The 21608-nt window shown below is 29.8% G+C and overlaps 2 protein-coding genes across 5 annotated transcripts in view; both read left to right on the top strand.

The window, feature by feature from the left end:
- Window positions 1–5294, top strand: part of LOC142325424 (uncharacterized) — a 200053-nt gene extending 194759 nt beyond the window's left edge. For all 4 annotated transcript variants that reach the window (XM_075367181.1, XM_075367179.1, XM_075367180.1 and 1 more), the window contains one exon: window positions 2408–5294. In XM_075367181.1, coding sequence (XP_075223296.1) covers window positions 2408–2653 — 246 coding nt within the window. In that variant the 3' untranslated portion in view covers window positions 2654–5294. The remainder of the gene's footprint in view (window positions 1–2407) is intronic.
- Window positions 5295–11549: 6255 nt separating this feature from the next.
- The window catches only part of FeCH (ferrochelatase, mitochondrial), a 62393-nt gene continuing 52334 nt past the window's right edge, over window positions 11550–21608 (top strand). The window contains exons 1-2 of the mRNA XM_075367177.1: window positions 11550–11752; window positions 19403–19586. Coding sequence (XP_075223292.1) covers window positions 11701–11752; window positions 19403–19586 — 236 coding nt within the window. The 5' untranslated portion in view covers window positions 11550–11700. The remainder of the gene's footprint in view (window positions 11753–19402; window positions 19587–21608) is intronic.

Below are 21608 nucleotides of genomic sequence, written 5' to 3'. Positions count from 1 at the left end.
GAACACATTCATTATCCTCATGATTGTAAGAATATTAAATGCAGTCAACTCCCAATTATCCACAATAATAATCAGAAATTGAATCACAGATAATCTAAAATCATAGCAAAATTGCAGTTGATCCAAAAATAATATTTGAGTAATTTGTGTTAAAATGGCCTAATACTGTGATGCAGTGCATATTATATTAAGGTACTACGGCAAATAATAGAATAAAGTACTGCACTATTACGTACCTTTTTTATTTTTCTGTTTAGCCTCCGGAACCACCATAAGGTATCATGTACCGGGTAAAAGTAATATCCAGAAGTTTATTCAAAATATTATTAACGTATAACAAATTTTCATCATCACTAATACGGTACATAAATAAATTGTACATGCAGTATTGTACTACGTAATGCATTAACAAACACTTATTAAAACTACAGTAGCTAAACAACAAAAACACATACAACAACAACAACAACAAAAAAACATACACTTTAAAAAAGAAATTAATAAATTGGGCACTTTACTCCTTTATTTATTTTTCTTAAATAAGATGCAATTGATTGTTGTTTAGTGTCTAAAAACACTTTCTTTTAATTAAACTTCATAGTTTGCATAGCAAAATATTATCGTATAAAGAATTACTGTCCTATCGTATCCACAATGAACTGAAATACACCATTATCATATAAACTACAAGCACACATTCAAGTAGCAAATGAATGAAGGAGTAAAACCTATCACGGAATGATTAAAAAACTTTAAATTTTTAGCTTCCTTATAAGTTTTTAAAACTTTATTTCTTTGAGAGAGGCATTGTGGTTAAGCTGCATTGCAGTTAAGCTGCATGCACTTAAACTGCTTGTGAATAATCGGGAGTTGACTGTATTTTATAGTATTAATTAAAGAAAAAAGAATTAGTCATTTTACTTCATTATATTTCTGTTCCCATGGTATAATGAAGTAAAAGGATTAATTTTTGTTTCTTTAATGAATATCTTTAATATCTTAACCCCCAAGGAGGCTAGATCCTCAATATATGGCTTAAAACCTTCCCTGGGGTAACAAGAACATATCCTGAAAATTTGAAAGCAATCTCACATGATGCTGTTGCAAACAAACAGACTGATTGACAGACTTTTTCATTTATATAACAGATAATACGTCTTTACTGATGACATATTAAATGTTCTATAAATGTAGAACATTTATAGTACAGGCTTCACTCGCACTATATTGCATTTCCCATTGCGGTCAGGAGATATTTAGCCAGTCATGGTTCGGTTCACTCACGCTTCCCGTCTAGCCATAGCGTTCTGCACCTTGGAACCCACTGTGTTCATTAAATTCATGTTTGTGAGAATAATAAAATTAAAGCCTGTTCAATTTTTAAAAAATATCAATATATTTAATTTCTTCAGAGCAACAGTTTGGTTTGTACATGACCTGAAACTTTGAGTCATCGAAGTATGTGGATTTCCAACAGTCAGCCTCCAGCTTAAAAATATTAGTTATAACTGGTTACTCACTTCATACTGGTAAAAATGTATTTTGCCTGGTTCTTAGCATTACCCGACAAACACCATTTCGAGGTGACCATACGTCATTTCTCATTTTTTAATTACTTTTATTTTATTTTTTTTAGTCAAGTAACGGTGGCAGGTGCAGCCAGTCATGTCATACATACAGTAACAGTGACTGTGTTGGTAGAGCTGCCATGCCATACACTGTCGCACCCTTTAAAAAATCAAAAATGATTTTTAGATATTTGTCAGAACAGTATTTCCAAACCAAATTGAGTGAATATCTTGTTTAGTATAGTCAGAAAAATGGGTAAAATTTATAATTATCATTCAATTTTTTTTTTTTACCTTTCTTCTCCCCTTTCAAGGTCGGATTTTGGTAAATTTAGAGATTGGTTTTTAAATATTCTCATGATTACACACACCAAAAATCAAATGTATATCTTCATTTGTTACTGAGAAATTAAAAAAATAGTAAATTTAATTGTTACTCCATTTTAACCCTTTAAACTTGGAATTTCAAAAAATCCTTTCTTAAGGTGCAATTACACTGTAAGAAGAACATGTATACAAATTTTCATCAATTTACCTTCAGTAGTGGTTTGCTGGACGTTAGATCAGTCGGTCAGGACAAGCTGCTTTATAGGTACAGAAGATAAATGATATTAATATTAATTAAATATTAATATCAATATCTGGAATATTAATATGCAGTAATTGATATTTTTTTCAATATTAATAAATTATTGAAATGAATTATGGATGATAGTAGACATTAAATATGCAGATTAAAAAAATGAAATTTATTTGAGGTGTGTATGTATTTTAAACGTTTCTGTGTATTGATGTTGGTAATATAATATTATAATGTTTTGTTTTGTTTTTACTTACAGGCAATTTTAGAATTATGGTTATGGGGACCACCTAGTGATATAAGTGTTGATTCTTTGACTGAAAGACAAAATGTCATTCAACGTTGGTTGGATTTGGAACGAGCGAATGTACTACAGTCATTATTAATGTCTTGTCCATTGCCTTTAAAACTAAACACTTATGATCACTGCCATCTTTTGTTCCTTGTGCAGACAAATGCAAAAATAATTAATGATGCTTTAACATTGTTCAATGATCATCGTTAATGATTTTAAAAGTTTTTGGCAATAACATATTATTGCTATTTTTTATATTAAACTGATATTATATATCAGATTAATATATGTATATATTCATAATATATAAATGTACTTATTTGCCAAGAGGTTCTTGTGAATCTTTTTATGAAACAACATGTATTATTGTTTTTATCCAAACCATCCATTTGTCCCAGAGAGTGCTCAAAGGAATTATTATTACTAATCTAATTGATAAACTGTTGCAGTAAATTTATTGTAAGAAATATTTTATTAACTAATTTGTCTTTAATTATTAATGTTTGTTTTAATTAAGTATACAATATAAACATCCTTCTGAAGTTTATTAATAAGACATTTTATGAGCATTTGCATTTAAATAAATTTAATGAAAGACCACCAAACTTTGCTTTTAATACAAATATCAGTTTCAATATTAAGCAGATATTGTTATTGATGATCGCTTTGTTTTGTTGTTTAGTTTAATTTTGTCTTTTATAAAAAAATGTATACCAATAATTAATCTTGATTGAGGTTATATTTTTAACCATTAACTTCTGCCTGCAAAATACAGAGTATTCATGAAAGAATGGTAGGGGTTTTGAACATGGATTAAATGAAAACTAAAACTCTTGAAATTGATGTTTATTTATCAAATTTGTCATCTCAAAACAGTTTTTTACATAAATAAATTTCAATACATGCACCATTAATCGATTGGCAAATGTCCAGTCGATACTCAGTTTCTGCCCATACCCAATTAACATCTGTTATGGTCACAGTTGCTTCATTAATCCTTTCCTTTAAGTGACATAGGTCGTGTATTTTTCGATCTTTTGTGTAAAACTTTATGAATTGTTATTTTTGGAATAACTATCTCAAGGTTTTGACGATAGATGGATTTTTTAGGACTTCTGATTGCAGATTGTCTAATTTGTCAACAGTTTCGTCTGAAACTAGTGGTCAGCCAGTTGATTTTTCTTGAGAACAGATCCAGTTTCTTCAAACTGCTTGTACCAACATTGTGTATTATTTTCATTTGGTGGCTTTACATTCACGTTTAACTAAAACAATGTTACTTTAATTCATCTACCACAAAAAACACTTAGCTTTTTCTTGAACAGTGAACACAGTGACAAACTAAATATACCTCAGCAACAGAACAAAAACTGCCATGGTGGTTTGAACTGCTGTACACAAACTTTTGGACTGGAGATTATCAAGACTACCAACATAACTTTTCAAAATTTCCTTACTGTCATTACAGAAACCTCACCATTCTTTTATGATTTGCCGAGCAACTAATGGTACACATATTGAAATTTGTAGTTATGTAAATAAAAAAAACTGTTTGAGGTGATAAATTCGATAAATAAATATCAATTATAAATATTTTTGTTTTCACTTAATCCATGTTCAAAACCTCACCATTCTTTTATGAAGGCCCTTTATTTTTGTAGAATACTACAGAATAATTAAAAAAATAAATAATTTTAGGTTTAATTCTATTCAATTTTTTTTTAAGGAAATTTAATATAATTAACCTGATCTTTAGTCGTTGAAATAATGCATTCTTTTACCATAGTCAGCAGAGTTGATTCATGAAAAATCTTAATTCAGTAAAATATTCATGTCTTCACTCACAATTATAATTTCAGCATTCACTTACTTTTTTGTTTTCCTTAAAGACTTATGTGCAGTCCCTCCCCCCAACATCCTTGCCACTTCAATATTATAACTACCACTGTGGCAGATTTATAATAATTTTTTTTTAGTATTTTATTATTTTAATATTTTATTATTATTTTGATAAAATATGTTTACAGTCCCTACAAAAATTTATTTTGGCATGAATTTTTACAAAATACGTATATTCTTAAATTGTTAACCATATTGTGAATACACACTGAAAATCTACAGCTGCCTTATACAACAACAACCAGTCCTTGGCACTAACAGAACTCACATGAGAACCAGTTCATTTTACTTTAGTTAAAAACCTTCTATTGTCTTACACACTGCATGCAATTGAACCATTGTGAATAAAAACTGGAATCAGGACTTGTGACTGAATTAGTGGACCATTTCAAAATTTAAATCATGTATACATCTATATGTAAATATAACTATTTTATTAAATACATTACCTAGCTATTTAAATTGTTAAACTAGATATGATTAATTCCAACTAAACTGTTAACAGTAATAGTATTCTTACTTTTTTCCTTTATTTTTGTATTTTTTAAGTACATATTTTTAAAATTTACTCTCAACTTCATTCTGTTCTTTTCATTTTTCAAAATTTAAAATTTTTTCTTTTAGAATTATAAGGAAAACTTGTGAATAGTATAAAATATATTTTTTGTCCGTACAGTATTTTTAATATATATCTGTTAACTAAAGATAGAGTTGACTTTGAAAAAGTGTTCTTATTGAAAAAAAGTAAACGAAGAGAAAATTTTAAAATACTGTTATTTTTAATTATTTAAGTGTAATTCATCTTAAGCTACATAAAAATATCAACTGAATTTTGACTTTTTTGGTGGGCTCACTTGATGTATATATTTTTTATATATATACACACACACACACACACACACACACACACACACAATTTTAATTAAAATATCTATTTATAAAATAAAAAAAACAAACATAATGCACTATTTAAAAATTAATAATCACATGAAAATAAGTTTTCTAATTTTACAGATTGATAGTATTTTTCTCATAAAAATAAATGAAATTAATTCAGTTAACATGTTGATGGTTAATTTTTGTCCAGTATTTTAATATCAGATTTTTATGATGATCTTTTTGTTTTTTTTTTTTAATTTGTTTATTATTCATTTTTTGCAGACAATAATTGTATTATGTACATTTTTATATTTTTGTATGTATTATGTTTTATATTGTTAAGCTCAATATTTCCTGTCATATAGCCTATTATTTTTAAAATTATTGTACTAATGATATATTATTTTGTATGAAAAGATAATATTTTTACTGTTAATACGTAATAATGTTGTTATTATTATAATAATATATATATATATATATATATATATATATATATATATGTATAAATATATATTGATGATTGATTATAATAATTTTGTGTTTTGTTTTTCTTAAAATTTTAAATCTATTTTTCTTGTCTATACATAAAAAGCAAGTAATCTTGTCAAGATAACTTTTTTGTTAAATTTTGTTGTTTTATATATTTTTGTCATTCCTAAATTTTTATTTGGGTTACAGAAACAGATCACAAATATGTCAGTATGAATAAAACGTAGTTATTCAGTGTTGTGTTGTATTATAACCCCAAATGTTAATGAAACTGGACCCATCAAATGTATAGATAATTGCTGGGTGCAAAATTAAATAAGAAAAAACACGTTATTGATATTGTGACAATTTTCTTTTTAATTTTAAAGCAATCCTTTATACATAAATAAAGTAAATTTAATCCTTTTAGTAACCTACATTTTTTGGAAATTTTATCAAAAAGATTTTGCCAGGCATTTTCACAGAAACACTGTTGAGAAATGCCAGTTGTTTTTAAAAAAAAAACTGTCACTTCTTCAGTTTTCATCAAAAACTTGTATTTTTTTTAAAATTGACCATAATTATCTACTGTATAAGACAGTTTATTAAAAATTAACTAAATCTTACGATGTATATTTAATTATATGTGATTCACCTTATAAAATTTTTTTCAAATTTTTTTTCCATTTGAATAAAAAAACACTCATTAAAAAAATATTTGTATCTTAACTATGTACACCACATTTAATTTTCTACAAATGGATGAACTTCATACTTTTGTCTGGATATCTAATAAAACTACATGATTTCTTTTAAACTGTGACCCAATGCAATTTTTTGTCAACAATCAGTCATCTCAGCTTTGTCACTTGTCACTTATAATGTTTTATAACTTATACTTTATAACCTCAGCACAGTAAAATATAGTACAAAACTAACTAAAATAATTTTTTTTAAATGTAAATTACCTAACCTAACAAAAACTATTTTTCTGTATTAAATATGCTACCACAAAGCTGACACCCCCCCCCCCCCCGTCAACAGATAGCAGCCATCTGGGTCAAGAGTGGGTGTCATACGGCTCAAAGATAAGAACATCTGCGCCCATCTTTAATGAGTATCCAGCCAGTAAGTAGGTCATTTGCCAACCTAGCATGATTCAGATTAATCTGGATGACCTTCATTTTCGTGCCGCTGTGCAGCCAGTCCTCCCCCGACTTTCCTCACCGGTCTCTTTTACTCTAAGGCATGAGGAAGCACCTGTTATGTGCCCCTTGGTTCTGCAGGTTAAGCACCTTGGTGCCACCTTACAATCTATGGCTCTATGATCCTCAGCTATGCAATTGAAGCAAAAGCTCAACCTGTCTTCTCCTTGGCATCCTGTGTCCTCCTCGCGGAGGGTATGTCCTCCTCCTCAGTGGAGGACTGCCTCACCTTCAGCCGTTTGGCTACCTCTCTGCTCTCCACAGTCACTCTGGGGGTCAAGCCCTCCACCAGCAGGTCAGATGTTACAGCACCAGTGACAACCAGGATGGGCAGATCCTCCATTGCTTCCTGTCTTGACATCGTAGGATCGGGGTCGACTTACAGTTCTTCTGCTGGCTTCCATTCCATTATTATGAAAGGGCTGATAAAATAAACAAAATTAAAATAAAATTGATATTCTAGTTAAATATCAATAATGTAGGTTCAGTAGTCAAGCTACTAACCAAACTATTGCTTAAACTGATAATGCCAGTAAATAATATAAAATTATAATTAATACTGAGAAATGATATTCTATTTAATATTATCTCACGAGATAAGATAACATAATATTATTATTAAGTATTGTCCATTAACTAAAAAAAAAGACAATGTTATTGATAGATAACAAAAGCTTCAGTCCTCAATGAAAAAAGTGAAAACAGCGAAAATAGCCGCTATTGCCAGATGCAATAAAGCTGATCTCGTAAAAGGCAGATTTAAAAGTAAGTCTGTTGATCGATAATCAAAAAATTCACAAGACACTTCCATTAAAATTCCACTTATCAATCCCAATTGTCCGTACCAAAAAATTCACTGAAAAAACCTACCAAAAATGTTAAAATCATGGAGTAAATGAAATACACGTCCACACTGTGTGAGTTCATCCACTCGACCTGACCTACGGGTTGCTTGCCAAATCCAACACCATTCCTTGGAGCAAAAAGTACAAAAAATTTACAATAACTCCCTCCATTAAATTTGGAATATGCAAGCCATTTCCAGCAATAAGGCCGTTTAAACTGAAATCGCACATCTCTTTTTCCTTTTGCTGGAAAAACAAACCATGGATCTGGTAACCAGATATTATCAGACATCCAGTTTTTTTCATTAGACAAGTGTTTTCCTACATAAATATATATATCATAAGCGTGTGGGTCACTGGAACTTGAAGATGTTGAAGCTTCCAGAACCAGAACAATACAATTATCACTTCTAAATGATTCAGCGGGCACGTCAACATTATTGAGTAATGTTGATGTACATTCAATACAGCCAAGTTTTCACAAGAGGGTGTGAAACTAGTTTTGGGAAGAACGTTTAATACAGCGTTGTCACATTGTGGCAGTGAAGAAATATTTGGCAATGTGAAATTTTCACTGTTGTTAGTAGAATCACTACATGCACATGACTTTCTGCTAAAAAATTGTAAAACTGAACTTTGAGGTTGCTTAAACATATTAAAGTACACAGAACGATAATGTGAAGTTTCTATTTTAAAATATGAACTGTGAAAGGCACAAAACATTAAATGAACATTACACAACAAAATCTGAACTCAGACTAAAAAGTGAATACCACTTGACAATGAACAATATTTCATACATGCACTGCTGCCACTGAACAGCTGTCCTGACCATATGTTTCACAAGTAAGTTTATATGGTGTCGGCCTAATTTTATTACAAGGTTGGTATTATTATCATATCTTCTTAATAAGTGACACGGCTTTGATGGTCATTCCTCTCTATCAGTAGGCAAGGAGGAGTATTGCTTTGACACCCACTGTGCCAGTGAGAGCATTGCCACTTTCTTAGAATGCTGAATGACAGCTACTATGTTACACATTGAATGATGTACTGTATGTACCACAGCTTCGAGTATGGGGATTAAATTATTGAAGAAGGAAGGGCAGTGGACTGGATCTTATGTTGATAGATCTTGTTACTCTGACTGAGAAATTAGAGAAGAGAATACGATGCATTTTTAAAAAGACTCAAATATATATGTATAAATTTATAGTATGTTTATTTTATATAGGCCTAATATTAAAAAGTACTTAAACCTTCAAGGTGGGGGGTTCAAACCTGGTAACCCCCCCCCCCCCCATTGCACATGCCCCTGATATGGACTGTACTAGTTTGTTTGACATGTGACCCTGATTTCACCCACAATTAATTGTTGTTTCATTAAGGCATGATTTAATTAATAAACATTTAAAACTAGCTTAATTTAATTTATACCATCATAACTTTTTTTTTTTACTTTTCATTACCAGTGTCTGAATATTTGTCTAAATAATTTAATTCAGATTAAGTATATGTGCATTTTGTTACTTATTCATATTTCAATGTTCAATTCCAATATTCTGGTCAATTCTTCCTATACTGATATGAAATGTGCTTTAGATAAAGTAAATCACAACTTACTTTTTTTTTAAATTATTCAATTCTGGAATTATACTGACCTTATTATTTTGGATAGAGTAATTCTTAGAAAAACCATAAACTATATGTTAAAATAAAAATGTTATAGGTTATGAATATGAAGCAACTGCTACTTCAGTTGTGAGCCTTAGTTCACATTTGGCCCCCTCATTCTTTATTCTTATGATAAATGATGTGGACCATGTAATCAAATACTCTGAAATTTTATTATTTGCAGGCAACTTAAAATTGTACAAATCAATTAAATGTAGTGATGATGTAATAAAATTACAAACTGATCTGATCAACGTTGAAGATTGTTACAGAAGTTACAAGATTATAATGTATCATATGAAGTCTTTTCAATAATTACTCTTTGTATAATAAAAAAATAGCACACGTCACCAAAGTAAATGATCTAGGAGTGATTTTTTAATATAGTCTCATTTGGAGATGAATGGTCACCCATTTTAAAAGTACTGTAAATCGAGCATAAAAAATTCTGTCTTATATACAAAGAATTTCTTAACCTATACAGCTTTTGTTTATTTTACAAACTTTTAGTAAACTCTATTTTGACATATTCTTCTTTTGACAGAAATCTATTCTTACAAATCTATTCCTCTTGCACTGAGAGACCTAAAAGTTACTTTGAGCATATCTTTGCTGAGATTTTAAAAATGTTGAACTTGTGTACTCTTAAATCATATTGAAACTATTAATATCTATTATGTTTATTCAAAATTGTAGTCGCACATTGATTCATCTGAACTGTTGGGTTTTATTAATTGGTATGTACCTGCTAGATTGTTAAGACCCAATAATGTTATTTTTTCATGAGATGTGGTAAATTACCCACTAATCTGTTTTATTGTAAGCGAGTAAGTTAGTAAATTCTATGTACTGTAATATTAACTTAATATGTTATCTTTACAATCTTTCAAAAATACAGTAAGAGAGTTTTTTCATTTGAATAACTTATATTACAGCTGTACAATGTATTAATTTTAACTTTATCTGTTCATATATTCATGTTTTTAATTATACTATCCCAATACACAAATCAAATTGTAAATAAAAAGGGTATTCACCTGCATATTCTTTAAATAAATAAAAATTTAGCAATTAAATAAATCTTTTTCAAATTTGTTTTAACTGATGTAAATTTTTTAATAAATGTATTTTTTTAAATAAAACCAACCATGTTATTTTATTCTGTTGGGATTGTATTATGACCAGTATCACTGTAGTTTAAACAAATTGATACCTATTTCATGAAAATCGTTTCAGCTATTCTGCATAAATGAGGTAACCTCTCTGGTCTCATAAATAAACCACTCAGGCACAATAGTTTTCTGGTAGTCAGATAAAAAATGCATGTGCTACAATTTCTAGCTGAAACATTTAAGCAGTCCTAGATGAGTAAAATTAAATGTACAAAGCCTTCTGAAAGGTGGGTTAAGGAATAGGTTTTTAATTCTCTTTCAAAAATACTTCAGCTACTCCTCTAGTTCATAAATAATTTGTTAAAATTTTATAAATTGAAATTAAATTAAAGTATTAACAGTTGAATTCAATGAATGCAATCTTAATATATGATTTATGCTTGAATATTACAATTAAAATTAATACTTATGTGCAGAATAATTTGAAGCTGAACTTCTTTCAGTTTTGAAGTACAGTAGAAACATGCTCAAAAAACTAAAATTTAAATACAGTATATATCTGAATTATGTATGAATGTCATTTTATTCATTAAAATAATTATTGCCTTACAGAAGTGAATTACATTAAAATATAAATGTCACATGTTATATTTTCTTTTTTCATATATGCTTTTCTACATAAATTCAAATTCACTGTTCCATCATAATTTAAACTTCTTCATTCCAGTTTAGCAGTCATAAAAAGTAATTAATAATAAGCAATTAAAATAAAATAATTAAGTCATTTAAAAAATTTCAAAACAAATTAGTCTGAAATTTAATATAAGCTTTAAAACATCATGTTTGATAAGATACTCAGAACAATTCAAAAATTAAATTAACGTGGTGTGCATTAAAAATCATGTAATTTTTATACTAAATTTTAAACAATAAAAATGAAGAAAAGCATAAAAATAGGAATTTTTAAACAGAGCAAGGAAACAGAAAAAGATCGATTACTAGAAAATCTAAGTATCACAAAATGAACGTTGCCTACCAGACCAGTGAAGTCATTGTTGAGGTTACTGACCGCAAATTCTAATAAGCGTTTGAGACTGCTTTTTTAAGTTTTTGGTTAAATATTTTTTATTATTATTAATTGTTCGTTCCTGTTATTTTAACATTTATGAAGGATGTGGTACAAAACCGTGAAAGCGGCAAGGATTCGGTTGTTTGATTTTCCAGGTAATTGCCAATTCATCAAGCAACATTACTTAAGTTCCATTTATTGAAATTAAAAAATAAATTTTATTTTAAATAAAAAATGAAAAGAAATTTGCTTTTATTGTTTGACCGATACTTGAAATGGAGCTTTCATTTTAAAGAGATTCAGTTATGTTACGTAACAAATTTATTTATTTACGTTTGCATATCGATCAGTTGGAAGGATTCCCCGGTTACTATTACTTTTTTTATTACAATCAAATCTGTTTATTAGATTAGGGTCAAAATCCATTATATGACCACAACGATTAAATTTTTTTCTATAAACTAAATACCTTGTTAAGCAATATTTTTTAGCTACACATGGACTTATATCTATAAAATTATAATTATAATTAACCAAACGTAACTTACGCTTAAAAATGTAAAAGTATAGAAAAATTTTTTTTGTTACTTTTAAGGTTAAGTACCTATTTAACGGAGTTTTAGTATCGAAAATGAAACTTATATCTGGCCGAACATCTATTTTATAGCTTGTTAGATTCTTTCACTTACCGCACAATTCTGGAGATGTGGTGTAATTCACCTTAATGTGCAAGATTCTCTTTGGGCAGATGGTTAATTATCTCAATTATCTTTTTATCCTTCATCATTTCGCACTCATAATAGTGAGTGAAGTGAGATTTGTTTTGACAGCTAATAGATATAATTTGAGTTAGTTTATGGTGTTAGTAAGCCTATTTTGTGGTCATACAAAAAGCTGAGCCTGGTGCAAAAGTGCTCTTAGGTAAAGTCCAGCTTTTTAATTTCCCATAATTGTAAGTAATTGACCTTATATTGCCTAAACTGTACTTTTGTCTGGTGAGCATTGATTTACTAATGTTGCCTTTGCTTGCTTTTTCCACTTGACAGTAAATATTTTCTTTATGGGATGCAACTAGAAGTATACATTTCTGTTGCTTATTTTCATTGTGTTTTTTCTTAATTATTTCTATTAAATGCTTGTTTAATTTGCACTGTGGTGGAATGCATGGAAGCCCATTCCATTTTTGTATCCATTTTTGGATCTGCACAGCCCATTCCATTTTTGTATATTTGTAATAATTATTGTAAGTAAATACTTACATTTGCAAAAAGTAAATGCCAGTGACATATGAATCTAAAATTTTTTAACTTTGGTTAAATTTTATTGTTAAATATGGCCAAAGTTTTTGTTATTTTATATTTTCTTTTTCATTTACTCATTCTATGTTTTATTGCATTATTAAATTCAAACATAGAAAGATCTGTTTATTGTGTACTTCACTTTCAGAATAATATGAAATTGATCCTTGTCCTTAGCTCACTTAGCATTAATTTCATTTAAATGTTTCATTTATTTTACCATTATAATTAATTAAAGTCTTTAAAGTAATTCTGAGCAGTTTATTGACAAACCTCAATTTATGAACGAAATTGAAGTATCTAGTGTCCCTATCTAATATGTGATTTCTAAATATACCATATTAAATATCCTTAGAATTAAGAAAACACAAGATCTAAATGTTAGAAAGCAAGTTTGGACAGCGGATGACCTGTGCAAGATCAAAGTCTATGCCATACTCAAGCCTAGTCTATATCTAGCAGTGCTCTAGTCAATTAGCAATCAGTTTTGTTAGTTATCAAGACCTGTTCAGATGCTAATTTTTGGAGAGAGGATAGGATTGAGGTTAGACTTTCGTGGAGGGAGATTAGGGATAAATTATCAAGATATGGCAGTATGTAACATTATCTCGTAGGATATTTGGTCAGATTTATATTTAACCGTCTCCCCATCACAACACATGAAATTGCACAGCACCCTATGCCAGTGTCTTGGTTAAAGCAAAAGAAATTGCACGTCAGCTATATGAGCCTATTGCTGCTATTTTGCTTTATTTTTATGTAATAAACCTTTACTATACTATTCACAGTACTGTTGTTAAGTAATAATGATATTGAAGATATAGTGTTTTTTAAGTGATAGTGACCCTTCTGTTAGTTTAGTAATGTTCCCTATGATAGTGATTCTAGTGATGATGATGAAAATGACAAATTTAGAGGATGGGGCTGGAGGTAATAATAAGTTATGTCAAGTTGTTGGGTAATCCAAATAATTTTACAGAGCCTACCTTATTTGTCTTGAGTATGGCCCTAATCATGATTTACCACAAGGTTCTAATAAGTTAAATTTTTTTTAATACTTTAAAGTGGTGATGAGTTTTTCAATATGATTGCCACAGAAACAAACAATTATGCTAACTATGTACAGCAAACCAAAAATATCATTGTTAATTTTTGGGAGCCTGTAATACCTGCTGAAATGGACTTTATTCAGATAGAAATATAAATAGGTCAATCCATTTTAAGTGACCTAATTAGGGTGGTTGCTTGACCAATTCAAAAAAAAAATTGAAACTTGCCCACATGTTTCCTACATGTCTCAGGACCTTAAAACTATTTTTTTAAATTTTCTATTTAAGCTGTTTACCTGTTGCGGTCATTTTTGTTATGGTATGCACACTTATTTTTATGATTGTAAGCGTTTACGGAAAAAATCGTAACTAAGAAACTATTGGTCCTGGAAGGATGAAACAAAAAGCAGTTTATTCATATTTTCTCAAGGTAAAAGATTAGTCCAGTGATTTATTTACCTATCTCTCTAGGAAAAAATTTTCCAATAAAGTTACACATGAAAAACAATGAAATTTCACTTTTGGTAATTTTTTTCAAGAGGCAAGGGATGGTATACACGGTTTGAATTATTTTTTTGTATGTAGATATATGTTAGCAGTTTTACCATAAGTAATATTAATGGAGATATACTTACCCCTAAATTTTTATGAATATTTGAAAACTAATTTTAAAAAAAAATCAGATTTTCGGTTCAAATAACTCTGATGGAGTTGGTGATAAAAATATAAAATTTGCACAACTTAGTGTTTTTGTAGATGTTTATGGCAAATAAAAATATTTCTAGTGTGTTGTACTAATAAAAAAGATAAAACCTCTCAAAAATCATGAAAAATCTGTTAAAAGCGATACCATTTTGACTCGCTAAATGAGTGCTCCAAGGGGGTTTCTTGTCTTCTTGGCACTTTAATATTTTTATACTTATTACTATAACTGAAATTTTATTTGAAATCATAATTATTATTATAGTTGAAAATTATATTGTAGTTGACTTATTTGAACCATTCTACTGCAGTGTTCATATTATAACAGGCGCTTGAAGTAATTTCCAGTTGTCACAAAAATTCAGGTTGCAACATGCTCATTTATGCTTGCTGCATCATTTAGCCTTGCAGTTACAGACTAGTCAGTCTGATATTAGTTAGTGATCTGATTACTTCTTTATTAAGTATCTAAAATTTTATCAGTGTTTGGAAGTATTTATTTTAAATAAGTTTTACTTAATAATATTATATTTAAAAATTTTAGAATCAATTAAATTTTTACAATATTTATAGAAATTTAACATAAAACAAAGGAAGAACAAAGTTCCATAGGAATTTATGTGAATGAAGAGTCATAAAACAGTGTATGGTATGAGGGTTGTTCAATAAGTCCTTAGAAAAAGATAAAAAAAAATTATTTTGTGTGCTGTTTTTTTATTTTTCTCCATAATCTCCTTTTAATTATACAGTTTTCCAAGCATTTGCCAACTTTCTTAAGCCTTCCAAAAAGTAGGGTTTTTGAAGGTCCTCAAAGTAAAGCATCTGTTTGGACGATGACCTCCTTGTTTGACGTGAACCGTTGCCTGCCAAGCCATATTTTCAAGTTTGGAAATAAAAAAATCACTGGGGGCCAAATCCGGTGAACACAGTGGATGTTGTAATAATTTCAACTGTAATTCCATAATTTTGGTCATTGAAACTGCACAGGTGTGCACTGTGCATTGTCTCGATGGAAGAGGGTTTTTTTTTAAAATGAGGACAGTTTTCTTGATTTCTTCGCTCAACTGGCGCAGTAATGACACACATAATACACTCTAGTTATTGTTTGTCCTTCTTCCAAATAATCAGTGTAGATGATACCGCATGCATCCCGTAAAATCGTGGCCAATTTCACTGTCTTTGTCTTCTTTGGAGCCCATTTGCCTTTAAAAACCCACTGTTTTGACTGTTCCTTTGTGGGGTGTAGTAGTGTATCCATGTTTCGTCCATAGTTATGTATCTATGCAGAAACAAGTCAGGATTGTGACGGAAAAGCAGCAAAACAGCCTCAGAGTCGACCGTATGATTGTGTTTATTCTCCACTGAGAGCAAACGTGCCACCCATCTTGCCAAAATTTTTTTCACACCCAATTTTTCGTGCAAAATTTAAAATACTGTACCTTGTGATATGCGTGTGTACTGTTTTGCGCACTTTGATTCTTTGATCACTCAAAACAATTCATGAATTTTGTCAATCATTTTGGGGGTGGTCACTTCCACTGGATATCCCGAACAATGTTCATCTTTTGTGGATGTACGTCCATGTTTAAACTCAGTTACCCAGTTGTAAACACAGGAGCAGACATACCATGAACTTCATCTAAGTCAGCCTTGATCTCTTTCAGTGTTAAGTTTTTTAAATATAAGTGTTTAATCACCACTCGAAACTCACTTATTCCATTTTTCTAAATAAACAATAGCTTGTTGCTTCAATCAACTATGACAATGAAACCACGTGATTGATACAGCTGAAACTTTAACTGCACTGTAGTGACAAATGATGCTTACTAAAAGCAAACCATTTTCAATACTACAAGCGCCATCTCTTGGATTTTCTAAGAACTTATTGAACGACCCTCGTACAGTGCCAAAAGCAGTTTTGATTGCTGTGAAGGAGTTGTTGGTACTAGAAGCTGCACAAGTATGTTCCTGTGTCAGAAGGCATTGTAATATGTTACTTTACTTCAGACTCCAAGGACTATGAAGACCATCCTGTGTCAAGTATATGTACCATTTTCACTAAGGAAAAAGACTCTACTGATTGTGTATATGACAATCAGTGGTGGATAGGAGAAATGATTAACATTAGCCTTGAAAATGATGATGTGCAGGTTCATTTTTTCCACCCAGCTGGACCATGTACGTCATTTCAAAAGTCTCAATAAGACTGCAAAAGTCCTGAGAAAGTTGGCATCACTTTGACTAACTGCAGTGACCGGTTGTTCTCACACAATTTCAAGAGAATTATCAGAAGAGATATCACAGCTGTTGGTTAACCACACTAAATAATAAAGTTCCATTGCTACAAAAACAAAGAGTAATTAAAATTTTGCTACAATTTTTTTTTTCTTCGATACTACTTACAAAAATAAACCAATATAAAAATAAAAATGAATCCTTGAAAAAAGATGTAGGTTATTGATTGAAATCTCAGTTTGGGTAAGTTTTACAAGCATTTTTGAATCAAAATTGAATTAGGTTACTGGCATTGGTTAAGTTATCATTAATAATTTAAAAAAAAATTATTTTAAAAACGTTGAAAATGTCAGCTTTAACAACATAGGGTCTTATTATAAAAAATGTAAAGTGCAAAAAAGACAAGAAATCCCCTTGGAGCACTTATTTAGAGAGTCAAAAATGGTACTGCTTTTAACAGGTGTTTCATGATTTTTGAGAGGTTATAATATTTTTATTTGCACAATACACAAGAAACTTTTATTTTTATTATCCATAAACATCTACAAAAACACTGCAAGTTGTGCAAATTTGAGATTTTTATTACCAGCCCTATTAGAGTTATTGAAAGCCAAAATTTTAATTTAAAAAAACAAAACTTAGTTTTCAAAAATTCATAAAACTTGAGGGTTAAGTATACCACCATTAATGTTATTTATGGTAAAACTACAACATATACCTACGTACAGAAATATAATTCAAACTGTATATGCCATCCCTGCCTCTTAAAAAAACTAGCAAAAGTGAAATTTCACTGTTTTTCATATTCGACTTTATTGGTAATTTTCTCATAGAGATAGTTAAATAAACCAAACCATTAGACCAGTCTTTTACCTTGAAAAAATATGAATAAATTGCTTTTTGTTTCAACCTTCCAGGACCAATGGCTTTTTAGTTATGATTTTTTTCTATAAATCCTTACAATCACAAAAGTAGGTGTGCACACCATAACAAAAATGATTGCCACAGGTAAACTGCATAATAAAAAAAAAAAAAAAATAGTTTTAATGTCCTGAAATATGTAAGAATCAAGTCTGTAAGTTTCAATTTTTTTGGATTGTCAAGCAACCAGCTTATGTTTTTTTGGGATACTTCAAATGCGTTTTCCACATGGGAGTTTATGATCTTATGAATTTATGGTCTTCATTCAAGTGTAAACAGTGCAATCTTCCGTTATGTAGAGCTGGATGTTTGCTTGATTATCATCAAGAGAGAGGGGTTTTGAAGTATCCCAGTAAAAAATAGTTGAATTTTTTCTTAGTTTAGTTTTTTATATTAATTAATTATAGGTTTTTTAAGAGTAAACCAAATTTTATGTAGTGATAGATATTAATAAAATAAACAGTGTGCGAGTGAAGATCAACTTAAAATTGATCTTTCTTCAAATTAATAAGGTAAGTTACCACTATATACACAGTTGAAATAATGACCATGAGAGGGTTAAAAGGAAATATAGTCACTTAAAAGAGAGAAAGAGAGAGTGAGAGGCTACATCACATGTTCTGTGCTGTTAGTTGTGTGTACAGCGGATAATCATCTTACAAAGAGTGCCATCTTCAGTGGCAGACTCTGCTGACTATTAAGGTTTATTCCCTTCTTCACAAAATTTTTACTGTAACCCAAACCTCTCTCCACAGAATGAATTAGCATCTGAACAGGTAACCATAACTCAGAAAAGTAATTGCTAATTGACCACAGTATTATTTTTAATTCACATTTTATTTGTAAAAAATTGGTTGAGACTTAATTTGAAACTTAATTTTCAATTAATTTTATTTGTAGAATCGTTAATTATACGATAAAATTAAAACACTTTTATCACTTATTGTACTTAAGTATGGTAAACATATTGACTAGATCCTTCCTAGACAGCAAAATATAAACTTAGGTTTGGGAAAGTTAGGGATGATTAACGAACTAGAATACTGTCTGTGGTGTGCACTTTTATCACCTGCAGTCCAAACCTGCTTTCCGACATTTAGATCTTGTGTTTTCTTGATCCTAAGCATTTCTGCTACGGTATATTAAAGTATGAAAAAATTTTTAGTTGATCAAGTAATTACTCAGAATTACCAATGCACGTTTTTATTAAAACTTTGATGTACAAAATTTTTAGTGATGGTTTACAATCTTTGTTTATTAGAGTATTTGAGATTTATGATCAACTAAGGATTTTATGATTTATTTTGCTATTATCAACTTGTTAAGTTTTGCTCTATCTACCTTGAATTTTATATTTTATTTTTTGACATTATATTTAATTTATATTTAAGCTTTCAGTGCTAACAACATGATACTATCAACAAATCAGATATTTTATTTTTTCCCCAACGAATATTCATTTTCTCAATCAGAAAATCCACATATTACTACTGTATCTAATAAATAACTCCGTTTTTTGTGTTCATCATTTTATTAATGATTGACAACCTACCTTTGTTTGAAGAGTGTGTTCTATAAAATTTTTTGTGATTTGTTTCAGGAATTTTTTTTAATGGATATAGTAAAATGTTAATGAAAAAATCTTTGTCGAGTGCGGCTTCTGGTTCCCCTAAAACAGCTATCATGATGATGAATATGGGTGGACCTCAGTCATTAGATCAGGTTTCAACATATTTAACTCGTATAATGACAGACACTGATATGATGCAACTACCGGTTCAAGGGTAGGTAGTTACAACTGTACTTTTTTCTTGACGATTCTGCCACATAAGCTTGTCTGTGGGATATGGAAATAGAATTTTGTAGCTTATGAAAAATGACATGTCTGGGCAGATTTTGAACCTGGGACCTCTGGATGAAAGGCCAAGATACTGCCATTCTGTCATGGAGATTGGCACTTAATTTATTGTTGTGTTGTTTTTTCTTAATTTTTTTAATAGTATGTCTGCCATAATTTGATCCTACATCACAATATGGACTGCTGCTATCCATCCACTTCTTGTATGATTTAATTCAGTTAATACACCTCAGAACTGTCTTGATACATTAAAATTTATTGCAGCAATGTGGTTTTAAGGTTTTTATTGAATTCCAATCCACGTAGAAGTTCCAGACAATTACTAAGCTGATTTAGCTACCAAAGAGTTGTATCCTCAGCAAAGTGTTATGGCGATCCCAAAGCCCATTGTTCTTCGAATTCTGCAATCAAGGTCAAATTTTGTGAGATTAATATGGACTGGCATTAGTATGAACTGTTCCAGATATTGTTATAAAACAAATAATCCAGGAAGATATGGTGAAAGTATTTCTAACAATCTGTTGTGTATCTATGTCATAGGGAATATACATCAGTGACTCATTCTGTGTTATGGGATTGCAATCATTTCTTTCTTTTAACTATTGAAAAAATAATTATATAATTGTTGAGATTTATGTATGTAGTAAACCCTCTGTGAATGATACAAACATTCATTGTATATCCAGACATTGTTGCCTATAATTTACAATTTTTGTTACATTCCAACGTAATTAACGGAGATTAGTGTAGACTCAAGATAAAAAAGAAAAGATATTCTAGGGAATAAGCCTTGTATAGTAATTTTTTTAGGGATTAAAAAAAAATTATGATAAAATTGTTTACAATTAGTATGTAATTTATAATAGGAGGAATAAAAAAGAAAGGCCAATAAAATTAGATGTAAAAAAATGGATGGCAGGTTATTTTCTGTCCTTCATGAGACAAACTTATTATTGCAATATCCAAGCTCAGTGAAATATAAAAGATTTTTCAGTTTACAAGTGATTCCTTTACTCTGGTTACAAAAGTGGACTGGCTGTATAATGATTGTCATTTCTCAAAAGTAGCCTTGACTGATGACTCTGCTTGGTGCTTCACATATATCACAGTATATGAAAAGATTATATAAGAAAAATTGGGAAAGGAAATAGGAAATTCCTTTCTTCAATTAAACTATGCATTATATAAATTGCTTCAACTCAACAGCAACTGAAAAAAGGACATTATTACCTTTAATTGAAAGTTAACAAAAATAATAATAAGCTACACATATCTTTCTTCCATTAAACTATGCATTATATAAATTGCTTCAACTCAGGAGCAAGTGAAAAAAGAATATTGTTTCTTTTAAATGAAGTTAAAAAAATAATAAGCTTACGGTACTTTATCAAATTGTAGAAATAGTTTTAAAAGTTGGTCATGTAAACCATAAAAGTTCATAATTTATAAATTTAAAAACAGATGATTAATTGAAAATTTATATGCAACGTTTCATATTAAATGTGATCATTGGAATATGTATACATTGGTGAAACAAGCAGAGCTTTAAATCCTGATATAAATAACATTTTAGAACTTCTATTTTTATGTAAAAAGTGCTTCATAACTAACATTTCTTAAATTAGATGCAGGGTCAAAGAAGATGACCCACCGGGTTGGTCTAGTGATGAACGCGTTTTCCCTCATCATCTGATTTGGAAGTGAAGAGTTCCAGTGTTCAAGTCCTAGTAAAGTCAGTTATTTTTACATGGATTTGGATACTAGATCGTGGATACCAGTGTTCTTTGGTGGTTGGGTTTCAATTAACCACACATCTCAGGAATGGTCGAACTGAGACTGTACAAGACTACACTTCATTTACACTCATACATATCATCCTCTGAAGTATTATCTGGACGGTAGTTACCAAAGGCTAAACAGGAAAAAGGGTCAAAGAAGTAATTCAGAC

The sequence above is a fragment of the Lycorma delicatula genome, chromosome 5 (assembly GCF_047948215.1).
Source record: "Lycorma delicatula isolate Av1 chromosome 5, ASM4794821v1, whole genome shotgun sequence".
Lineage (NCBI taxonomy): Eukaryota > Metazoa > Arthropoda > Insecta > Hemiptera > Fulgoridae > Lycorma > Lycorma delicatula.
This window is presented reverse-complemented; position numbering and strand designations above follow the sequence as displayed.